Source organism: Rhyacophila brunnea, unplaced genomic scaffold, assembly GCF_057557595.1.
Source record: "Rhyacophila brunnea isolate RB1 unplaced genomic scaffold, BYU_Rbru_1.0 scaffold_12, whole genome shotgun sequence".
Classification (NCBI taxonomy): domain Eukaryota; kingdom Metazoa; phylum Arthropoda; class Insecta; order Trichoptera; family Rhyacophilidae; genus Rhyacophila; species Rhyacophila brunnea.
Genome location: NW_028232774.1, coordinates 27,033,918 through 27,046,797, shown reverse-complemented (window position 1 = coordinate 27,046,797; position 12,880 = coordinate 27,033,918). Strand labels below are relative to the sequence as shown.

General features: G+C 32.5%; 1 protein-coding gene across 1 annotated transcript in view; it reads left to right on the top strand.

Annotated features, from left to right (window-relative positions):
* Positions 1-12,880, top strand: part of LOC147078013 (uncharacterized) — a 159,025-nt gene that overhangs the window by 132,524 nt on the left and 13,621 nt on the right. Inside the window, exons 3-6 of the mRNA XM_085961068.1 lie at positions 5,160-5,449; positions 9,513-9,819; positions 10,808-10,986; positions 11,609-11,744. Of these exons, the coding sequence (XP_085817194.1) occupies positions 5,160-5,449; positions 9,513-9,819; positions 10,808-10,986; positions 11,609-11,744 (912 nt within the window). The remainder of the gene's footprint in view (positions 1-5,159; positions 5,450-9,512; positions 9,820-10,807; positions 10,987-11,608; positions 11,745-12,880) is intronic.

Genomic DNA, 12,880 nt, shown 5'->3' with positions numbered 1-12,880 from the left:
TAAAAGATGTTAAAATGGGAAACATTTATTGTTTTATTTGGTTTCCAAAAAAAACAGAGGTCGCGCTATTATGTCATCCTCGTAACCTTAAAAGTCGGTGGATAATAAATGGATCCATTCAATTAATTACAATATAATATATTAGAATCTCCATGAATACAGCTATTTATCAATAGTGTTCGTATAACCCAAAATAAAAGACTAACTTATTTTTTCAATAATACATAGTGTCTGCCTATAGATTGTAGTTGTGTGATAGAAATTGATTGAATTAACTTCTTATACATATATATTTATATTAATTTCATATTTTCGATTCAATTGTACACATGTCCAAATAAAATACGTAGCCCCTCTACTATGCTCTTCAACGGTAAAGAGGTGGACGTTGAATTTCACCTGACTCACCTCCGTAGACAGACCACTAGAAGCTAGACACAAGGAAAGGGGGCATCTACCTGATGCCGGTGAATGCGGCTATGAAAACCTGTCAGGGTGATTGGGATGTCATGGACAAGGGAAGGCACACATAATGTTAACTTGCATTAGGTGGCGAATGGAGATAGACGCTCCTACTTCGGACCACCATAAGAGTTAGTTCTTAACTGGGTATGGCGGGTTTCCTGGAAAGCTCTTCCCTTGGTCGTATATATTGGCCTAAAACTCTATGTTGATTTTTACAGGATGCTGAACATATCCTGTGAGAATGTCCTGAAGTGTGTACGAAAAAAATAGCTATTCAATACGTCCAACTGATAATTCCATTAAGCCGTCCTTCAACCTACTAGATATTTTCATTTAGTTATCTCTACCGGCATTCTTTCTTCTATTTTCTTTTTGACTCCCCCATGAGTTTTTCCTTCTTAAAAGGGTTGCCAGGTATCCCGGAAAAGAAGTCATTTTACCGAAATTTTAGAGGCTACTGATCAAAATGTTTGCAATGCATATTACACCGATTTTCTATTATGCAGGTTAGAATAATATGTAGGAAGATCTAGTAAGAACACGGAAAATAAAATAAAAACGGAAATCTGATTCTGAAAGGAAAATGAATGATGGAGTTTATTATGTTGTATACATACATATTTCAAATGTTTCCCAATCTGCTAATCCACAGATAAATAGATTTTCTTCAATAAAATTAAGAGGGATTTACTATGGCGGTAAAAATAAATATCTCTAATTATACATTTCGCGCTGTGGCATACATATTAAATGTCACTTGTCTTAAATCAGAGGCTTTCAAGTACGATCATCATGACTACTTATGGGCTATTAAATAAAAATGAATACAATTAGGTACCAACACATAATTTAACATACTAACCTGCATAGTTTAGTAATAAGTGTATTATTTATGGCATTTAACCTAGCAATTAAAAGTAGCCTTGAATCTAACTAGAGATAATATCATTTAAATAGTTACATCAATTAAATCATTGTGTATTACAAAATGAAAAGTATGTGATAAAAAAAATACTAATTGTTTGAGACTATCATTAAATGTCTCAGATTTACGATTGAAAAAAATGCAACCACAGATTTCGCGGAATTTTGCGTATGTTATGAGGACTTCTACAATACAATATCTATAAAAATATAATTAGTTACCACGTCCATGGCTTAATTCTACAGCTGAATATCTACATCAATTATTGTTGCAATTACGTGTAATAAAACTAATGCAAAACATCAAGTATGTAACGACATTAGAAATCTCGTTTGTTTGTTTTTTAAACCTTTCATAAAATGAGTATCAGATTTCTTAAATAATGAATTTTAAAATTGGAATAACGGAAACGGAAGTTGTTACATATAAATATCGGAAAATACCCCTTATGATTTCAATAGGACTTTATAATCCTGCCTCGCGCCTCCTTGTTCCTAAATCACCAACGTACGTGCGTCATGTTCTTATTATGGATTGTTATAATTGTATAACCTCCGTCCAATAGGGAGTCTTCTCCACTAAACACCTTTTTTTACTTTGGCTCTACAATTCGATATGGATGTTGGCCACCTCTCGAAGAAGTATTTAAACAGATTTTTTTTAAGTGAAATGGATGTTGGCGAATTGCTCAATCTTTTTGGTTCTAACACGCCTTGAAAAACAACATGTGAATTTTGCCAGACCCAGGACTCAAACCCGAGATCGATGTCGAGATCAAGACAATCGTAACACTTAAATACCCACTAAAATCAAATATATTTATTGAATTAGGTTACCATTTAATTACTATGGAAATTTAAGGTACAATACATTAATTATTACCCTTTAAATGTATGTAGTTAGTAATTGACATTAATTTGTCTCATTTATTTAATGATAAAATTATCCTATACATAATATTATTCTTACGTTCTTTAAGTAATCTTTTTTTTAATATTAATAACCATGCCCTTGCTTTTTCGTACAAGGTGGTTGGGTGGGTTAGTTGCATTGATGTGGGGCTAATAAGGTTCCTCCATTTATATCTTTAATTTTCTTTATGGCCAGGATTAAATATTGTGTGTAGTGTTCTTATGTTGTTCTATTGCTTAGTACTTCGTGAGGCTTTTGGAGGTCAATTTCATGATTATGCTGTCTACATCGAGTCCTGAGAGTCCATCGCTCCTTTTGTAGTATAGGGCAGTCGTTGATAACATGCCACACAGTTTGAGATGTGTTGACGTCACATGGACAACAGTCATCATCCTTTAATTTAAATCTTTTTATAAGCTCGCACCGCTCCGTGGCCTGTTGGAATCTGTGTGAGTTCGTGTGATATTTTTAAGTTCCTGCCAAGTGTGATGGCAGAGTTTATGTTTGGAATAAATTTCTGCGTTATTGATCCTGTGGCGGATGTTGTGTATCTGTGGTTCCAAAGCTCTTGTGTCTTCGTTTAGTTTTTGTTTTGCGTAGAACGTAGACGTTTGCGTATCATAGAGCGATACAAGTTATATAATATTAACTACATTCGACGATGTTACTATATTTTATAATTTCATATTGACATAATATAATATATACTAATTACGGTTCACAATTTGATTGAGTACCTTGTAAGTTTGGTCAAATAAAAGTGTATTATATTATAATTTACATTACAAGTAGGAACATATACATATGAAGATTTGGTTGAATAACTCTGTGATTTAATAGATAAACTTCTCTTAGTAGAACTGGTCAGGTCACCGCTATTGCAAATTCAAATCGCTTTCGCTAACTAAAATCTCACAAGTTAATTGGCGAAGATTACCTTTGCCTCCACTGCGGATGACTACTCTATAAAATATTACCTAACCTGATCAATTATAATTATTCTAGATTTCTTTATTCAAGTGTCAGATGATGAAACAAGAAATGAAATTTTAGAAGTACTCTTATGTATGCGTAATTATATATTCGATACAGTATGAAAACATCAGCATCTTCACAATATAACTTAGATAATTTTGAAACACCTTAGAAACATACAGACTAGAAAAAACTTAGAAAAAAATATGACGCCCAACTAGAACTTGTGTCTAGGGATTCCAATCCCGGGATCCCGAGCTATTTTCGATACCTATGAATCCCGGGATTGATAAACATAATCCCGGGATTTCGGGATTGATTTTTTTATCAATTTTTATAGAGAATAAAATAAAGGCGAAAATATAGCAGAAAAAATACTTTTAATAAAAAATAACTACATTTGAAATAAACTGAGTTTGAATGAAGTTTGCTTTATACCCACGTGTAAGTTGCCGATTCATTTTATTTTTTCACGTAAATTATTAAAAATGAGAAAGATTGGGAAAAAACAATACGTTGCACTTTTAACAAAGTAATTCCACCATGGCCTCATACGTTTTACAGCAGTTTCATATTTGGCTGAATAATTAGTTTTATGAAGCGGAAAGGCCATAAGTACACCATGATTATTTGCTTTACTATTTTAAATCTCCCTAACCCATTCATTAAGTCTTTACTATCAGAAACAGCAATCTCATATTAAAATCACATTATTATTTATATATACTTACATATATATATTATATAATATTATTTACTCCATTAAACTTATGTATTTCCAAGATTGAACGTAGATATACAATATTAACAATACATATATTAAATAGTATAAATTATACTAGATTTATTTTTGACCGATTTTATCAATGTTATGTGTAAATATAAAAAAAATATATTAACAATGGAAAAAAATCGAATCCCGGGACCAGTCCCGGGATCCCGGGATTGTCAAATTGTAATCCCGAAATCCCGGGATCAGAATTTTGGCTCGGGATTGGATTCCCTACTTGTGTCCTACCTAATTACAACAAAATTGACTATACAAATAGTGTGCAACTGAAACGCTTTACAAATTTCGCAGATAGTTGCGACTTGGTTTTGTGGTTTGAATCAATATACCAATAATATGTTATTACTACTTATGTACTTTGGTTACTAGCCAGCATAAGGAATCTCTCAAAATTTTAATCATAACGTACTTACACTTTCTAGTAATTATTCTAATTCATGTTTCTGAAGTCTTTTCCAAATTGATCTTAAAAGATCAAAAGATGAAAAAAAATCTTGAAAATAAATAAAATATGACACCAGACAGGACTCAAACCTGTGCCCATCGAATTTCAGTTAAAGTGTGTAAACTGAATATGTAGCTAAAATCATTAAAAGATAATATTCGTCAATGTAATCAGTGATGTAAAAAAAGTGTTTCATTATTATTGTCCCAGAAGTTGGTATTTCAATTGGCTAATACAAAAACGTATAACCCTCTGTTTTTGAAGAACATAATGGGTAAATCCCCAATGGACCGAATTCTATAATGGGTCTCTGTTTTTTTTTTTTGTCACCGTTCTGTTTTGTCATGTTCTGTTTTTGTCATGTTCTGTTTTGTTCGGTTACCCTATAAAGATTCGCCAAAATGCTGTTTGTTGCGGTAACGATAGGAACTAACTTGAAAAACTCTATTCAGTTTTAAAAACAATAATCAAGAATCACAAAAGGGAAAAATATTTTTTAATTCGTAACGCGGTGCACTAATTTTGTTTATAGAAAAAATACATTCAAACATATTTATATATATATCTATTCATTATCTTTATATTATCATATTACAATATTACGCCTTGGTAATTAAATTTCTAACCTATTTTTTCCTTTCTTATAGCTGACCGTCGCGTCAGTGGCGTCCGACGATGAGACCCTATCGGCTATCCAACTCAACACAGCTTTGGCCGCAAAGGACGTCCCTCTATACTCCCTGGAAGAAGATCTCAGCGAAGAAGTGACCTTCGTGAGGGGAGCCAGGCAGCTGCGCCAGATAGACCATGGCCACACGCACATTGAATCTCTCAACGTACAGTGCGGAGACCGCGGCATGCAGGTCACCATCGAATTCGCGGAGTCTTTCGGTGGAGTAGTCTACAGCAAGGGGCACTTTAACGACCCCAAGTGCAAGTGAGTCAAATTCATGGTTAATATTGTAATACAGCCGTGTCATAGTCTTTTATCAGTATGGCTAATTCATTCATTTTATAATGATTCACAGGTCGCAAGTGTAACAAAAAGGTTAATTATTATTACAATTAATTTAAATTTAAAGGGAAGTGTACTAGGGACGCCTATACGCCATAAAGAAAAAAGGATTTCAAGTAAACATTCAGTTTTTTAGATATAATATGTTTTTTTGATACGTATCGATGTTTTTAGATTTAATACAAATGCATCGAAAAATATCAAACCACATTTAATAACACATAGTTTGAAAATATTTTTGAAAAAAAAGACTTTTGAATTATTCATTAAAAAAAACAGTTTATTAAATTATTAGCAAGTGCAAGTACGTTATAACTAAAATTTGGAAATATGACACTGGTTGGTAATGATTGGTAATTGATACTTTGATTTAAAACACAAAAGCCGACTTCCAAAAATTAGCACAATTTGCGAAGCGCTTCAACATATAAAAACTACAAGTTAATTTCGTCGTAATTAGATAGTACGCACATGGTTCAATTATTAAAGCATATTGGCACGAATCCAGTGGGTGCGGATTCGAGTCTTGCTGGTCGTCTTACTTTTTTAATTAAAGATCTTCTCTGGTAGGTAAACATATATAATATGATGAGGTGTTTTCAGATAATGTTTGTTCAATATAAGAATGTTATATAATTACAAATAATATTGTATATCAAATCTCGTGAATTAGTCGTTGAATAAAAAAACAGTTTTTCACATTTATTAGGATGACATTTTAATGTTAATTTAATGTTAATTTAATGTTATTTAATACTACAATTATTGCATTAGATTGCATATTTTGGTACTTCCGTGAAAACCAATTAAATTAATGTGAAAAAATTATCATATTCAGTTTGGTGCCACAATAGATCTAGATTAATTTGTGAACACTGTGCAATATTGTTTGTTCAAAATAATTTTGGTACCTACCTAATTAATAATTTCTGTAATCTTATTGTACACATTGGTTCTCAACCATTTCTCGTAAACGTAAACTTCCGAACCAAAAATCACAGCATACAACAGCGACAACCAACAATAATTATTGTTGTGTCGTTTTTGCTTAAGAGTGAGAGTAACGATTTTAACTATTTATCGATAAATTGATTTTTAAATGTTATATATTATTTTACAATACCTGCATTTGCTACAATTTAAATTTACCTGATTTTTTAAATAATCAGATAGGTACAGATTGATTGATTAAAATGCTTTAAATGTAAATTATCAGAAAATTATATTAAATTGCGTACCTACTTCGTATTCTGTCGTCAGATACCGCTAGTAGTATGACGCTCCCCTTAACATAATTTCTTTGATTACAAATAACTAAATCATCCATGATCTGATTCGCGTAAAGTTGACCGCGGATGATATACTTTAATTACGGGATTATTTTTTAAATATTTATTTGTTTTCTTTACTGCATACTTCAGGAATGAATACAAATTTTTAAAATACTGATTTCAATTTATTGGAAATTATAAAGGACTATACTTCAATTCGTAGTATTAAGGATTGTCTATAAAACAAAGTAGTCATCGACAATAATTATTGTTTTGTAATATAAATGTCATTATTATTTGTCTTCAATATCTATAGTCATTTGAAGATGCTTGTAAATCCAATCGCGCCATAAATAGTCCGGGTCCGTGAGGTCAAGGATTGCGTCGAAATCGTGTTATGCATCTAGCCAGAACAATATTGTTGAGATCCGCTGGTCTAACTAAATCAGAAATACTCAAAACCGCATTCCAATTAAATAATAAGTAATTATACACAAGTGCGTATCTCTCATTATGTTAACTCTTAGGCAATAAAATAAAGGCGATTTTATCGAAATTAAAATTTACTAGCTGTAATTTGGGTATAATGCTTTTTTATTACGCGCCGTGGGAAAGAAAACCTATGACCTTAGGTTGAGAATTACAAAGAGAGATTGCATTATTTGTTTTGCTTTGAATCTGATCCGAAACCCATGCAATCGACACTTTGCTAGTATGAATTATTGCCAATTTGATAATGATATTGCAATAATTTCTGATAATGAGCAATGATAATATTATAATAATTATTATAGGCGTTCACGTTTGCCTAATAATTTTATTTATTTATTGTTGGAACACAAGGTCATCAAAATCCGGCTAATTAATGGGTAATACAAAATGTGATTTTTTAAATTATATCCAACATATTAGACATTATAATGAAACATAATTCATCATTTGGAATTAATTAAATTGGCACTAATTTGAGTGATGTATGATAGGCAATAATTTTCAACTATAGGCACGACGAAATTTTGGACTCGCTGGCATTCGGAGAGAGAACGTCGAGTTGGGAACACGTCAATTTGTTTCGTGATGGCGACGGGGGTATTAATTCTTAAATCGTGTAAAGATGACTAAAAATGTTACCCATTTACTTGAAAAAGAAAACATGTCAATGAATATATTATTATTGTTACTAATAGAAAAAAACAGAACATTAAATGGACGCATGTTGGATTTATATGACAAATTATATTTCGTTCGGCATGCGTCATTTGCACCCGCGACCCGCAATCCGCGCATCGCCTAGCCACGATCTTTTTAGACCATGCCTCAACTACTGAGGTATAGCCTCAATTTAAACGCGGCCAGTAAATGCGCCCGTGATGGACAAGTGGCACAATGTCCGGGTTAGTCGCGGGTTAGAATCCCGATTCTGGCAACCTAACGCGTTGTTGTTTCTTTCAATTTTGGTTTGGAATGAAAGTATGGACTAAACAAATTGAGCGAATGTTTAATAACTATTTCCGTTTTCCATATATTATATTATTAAATCTGTTGAGCAACCTCTTCGAAAAGCCGGAAAATTTCACGAAGAAAAAAATAATGAAATGGTAATAATGGTAAAAATAAAACAAAGGTAAATGATTGAATTGATTCACAATTTTCCACGACGGGTTGGTAGCTTTTTGTTCAATATCTACTTTTATATGAGTGGTTCCTTTGGAGGGTTATGTTCGTGATCTTCCTCGGTGACTAGCCGTATTGGAAGATGGTTTTTGTTTATTGTTATAATATGTTCATGTATGAGATCTTCGTGGGAGGGGTGGATTGGTTGCTATGTGTTCTTGTCTTTGTTGACTTGGTCGACAACCATGCAATACAACAAACCTTGCATTTATCCCAGAGTCCAGTGGGATTTCTTTCTTTCTTTGGAGGAGGCCTTCACCCGAAGAGGGGTTCTTACAAACCAAACAAGCAAACAAACCAAAATATTATTTAAGTTACAAATACAAAAATATATACCTACCTACTATATAAACGCTATATAGCACTGTTTAATATATAAACATTATTTATCAGTATTATATACAAAATAAAAATCTTAATATATATATGTATTATACAAAAATATAAAAGTATACTTAGATAAAATATAAAAAATCATAGATAGATACATATACATAACAGATATAATTATAGGTTATATATACATTAGATATAGTCAATTCACTGTCATTTACTTTTTGTCTGTAAGAAATAAAAAGGCTTTTTTTATTTTATTATTTATTATTTATTATGTGAGCGTTTCACAAGCATAGTGAACCAAGTCCATTCTGGTTTTTTTTAAGTAAGCTAGGTTCAAACACAATATTCGAGTATTTCAAATTCGGTAAGGGTATGATTACAATTCTAACGTGTTATTTTGAGTACATTTAAATTATTATGTAATGGAAATCATACCCTTACAGAATAAGAAATACTCAAATATTATGTTTGAGCCTAGCTTACTCAAAAATAACCAGAATGGACTTGGTTCAATATGCTTGTGAAACAAACACTCATATGACATGAAACGTTCCCTTACAAGCGCGAGCCCAACGTAAATAAAGTAAAATACGAATGACGTATTATTCAAATGTGTATTACAATAATGCCAGTACAATCGCAAAGAAAAAGCCTCCTTCAAACAGTCTTACATATCTAATAATTTATTTATTTAATTCCAGATACGTATCATATGGAGGAAGCCAAACAAAGTACACCTTCAACGTCCCGTTCAAGGGATGCGGATCCCGCCCGGCGTGCAAAGCATGCGGCACCATAGACAATATCCTGATCATCCAGGCCGATGATACTGTCCAGGAGGTGTGGGACACTGCCAGGAAGGTGACCTGTATGACTGGAGAAGACAATGGTGTGAAGACTATCGTATTCAAGCCATTCATTGTGGACATGCTGGAGGTGGTCAACGTTCCGACAGCGCAAGGCAGTGTTGAATGCTGGATGGACATTCAGAAGGGCGTTTACCCTAACGTACGTTTTGTTGGACTGATATTTTCTAGATATTCAGTGCTTACTTTGTGTTTATTGTTAATTGATTTAAAATAATATATTTGGATATACCAAAGATGTTGAAAAACAATGCAAAAGTTCCTTGTAGAAACCGTATAATGTAATACATAATATATGCTACATTAGGTAACCATTATCCTCATTTGTCATGCAATTTTTGGGCATGTCACCAATGGACATCCCATTTTAATTTAGTTTAATTAATTATTAATGCTCTGGTAGCTATTTTCCAAACAAAACACATAAAGATAATTTTCATCGATATATATGTATTTTTTTTTTTATCTAACTGAAATAAATTCAAAAACTACGGCAAAATGTCAATGAAATTTAAAGTCAAATTTCAATCCTCCATTTTCACATCTGCTCGCATAAGCTGGTGCTACACTGTCGACAGCATCTCATCCGAGGGCTACGTAGAAGCCAAGTGCTTTCATAAACTTTCATAATCAATGTTATACAATATTTAAAACCCAGTCAGACCTATATCTTGCCACCTCCTTGACTCAAAACTGCAGAATTAATTAAAACACGTGTGCTACTGCCATGTGAAATGTAAATAAATGCCACTACAGTCAATGCTCTCTAAGAAGTCGGATAAATCAGACTTACCGTCCTTGTTTTTTGTCGTAGGTACTTATATAATATTGTGCCTACGTATCTTTGACGTAAATGTAACATCTATAAATCAAGTCATCAACGCATGTAAAATGTTACATCGTATTGACGGATGTTAATATTAGTTGCCACGCGATACTACGCTAAATGATAATATTGACCACTGGACTAGAGAAAAGACAAAGCGCGGCAGCATATTGTATATTCCAGCTATATGCCATCCTAATTCAGATCGACTAAAATGCTATTATAATGCAACTAAATCTACAAATAATATATTTTTCGATCTATTGCCACATTAAATTCACAAACGCCTTTCCATCTTCAACAGGTGTCTCCACTGTCAACCGTGATCAAGATCGGAGAAGACCTCTCCGTCCTGGTGTACCTCAAGGATCCAAACAAGCAATATGACCTGAGGATCCGAGACTGCTGGGCTTACGACGGAGATGATTATGATTCTCCGCAGACTAACAAACTGCAGCTTACAGATAAAGAAGGATGTCCTAAGTATGTACCTGGAGGTTGTCATCGAGAATTCTCGAGAAATAATCGAAAACGGCTCTTGAAATCTTGAGAAATATTTTTTTCTGAAATTTCGATGATTCTCATTTCTTGACAGACATTGTTATACGGTGTGTATATTGCAAATTCGCATCCGTAAATGAGAAACTAATCAATATCATGATCTGCTAATGAGTCTCTTGAAAAAGATTTTGTTTGTAAAGTCAATGTATATCTACAATACGATCCACTAAGTCTTATTAGTAACCGCTAACAAAAATTAAATTATCAGGACAAAAGATGTTATATTACAAACATGCCATATTAGGATGAAGATCGTTAGTTTTGTGAGAAAATAAGTCATAGTGCCTAGCGAGAGTAAGCGATGCAATTAATAGGCTTAATGTAAATGAAGCCGGGAATAGAAAATGAATTAATTCGTGCGCACTAGAAGAAATCTCATCTGCGCATATTCAAGGTGTTAGTGAAAGAAGAAACGTGAAATCAAATTCGGTGGATACACTATTTCTTCCCAATTCAAAAATTTGTATAATACTTTTCCCGTTTCATTCGTGGACGCTCTGTAATGGTTCTAATGGTTAACATTACTATTATTTCATTGTCATAGGAAGAAGAAGTTAGCCTCTTCCTGGCAGACGACTCAAAATACTGGAAACTCTGGCGCTTCTGTCATCGCATGGAACAAAATCAGCGCTTTCAAGTTTCCCGATAAGGATCAAGTTTTCTTGACTTGCAACATTGAGGTGAGTTTTGACTTATGTATGAATACTTAGTATCAATAATATTATTGTCAAACGTGTGCAATGAAAACACAACGAGTATCTTCGAACTTTATCCACGATCAAATTAATATGTTCTGTATTTTGACAAGACCCCCCATTATCAGGTCATGGCGCGTACAAACTTCTCAACAATAATTAGCCCCTTGAAGGGATTACTTTACTCCAATACCTATATAAGTATTTTTATTAAAATAAAGTGTGATGTCAATAAATGTTTTATGCTCTTAAGCTATTAGTTTGTATATGCTTTAATCGAATAAAATAAATGAAATATTAAAAAGCCTTTAGAGTTAATTTTCGTGGCAATGAAATACGACACATTGGCGAAAAGTGCCATAAAGTAACCCTACCCTGGTTTACGCTATGTCATTTTGAGATATCGCTATAAATACATAAAGAACTTTCAAAACCCCGAATAATTCTGTGATACCCGAAGGCAATACCTGAATGCATAAATTTTCAGAAAATAAAACGCTTGAGGCGACCTTAATGTGGTTATATTTAGATATTTTTTGACAGATTCTGACCCTATTCATTTGCTGTTCAAAATGCTCTGAATGCTTACGGTATTTAACTTTTATATGATTTTCTATAAATTAAAGATGGGGAAATTTTAATTCATTCATAAGAAAATATTTATTTGTTTAAAAAAGCATATTGAGTACTTACTTAACATACATAAAATTGTATGTTTTTTGTTTTCAAAAATTTTATTTTTCTGTATTAAATTGTACTTAAATATGTTTTGATTTTATTTTATTTTTTTGTTATTATATTTTTTCTATATTATTCTCTTCTTCTCTCTTGTGAGGGTAATGTTTGACTTATAATGTAAATCTCATGTTGTGTACGTCTTGAATTTAGATTTGTAATGTCCACAATGTTTTTTATTCCTTAATAAATAAATAAATTATTAATTCATGGCGTTCCCAAAATTACATTTGGAATGAAAAGAACAGGCAAATCAAGTTAGTAGAGATAAAAACTACAATAATTCAATAAAAATACAAATTAAACAGTAAAATAGAATTTTAAAAACAAAATACCTACATAGCGCATCACTAAAAATGTCTACGTCTCTACGGAATGCATTGACC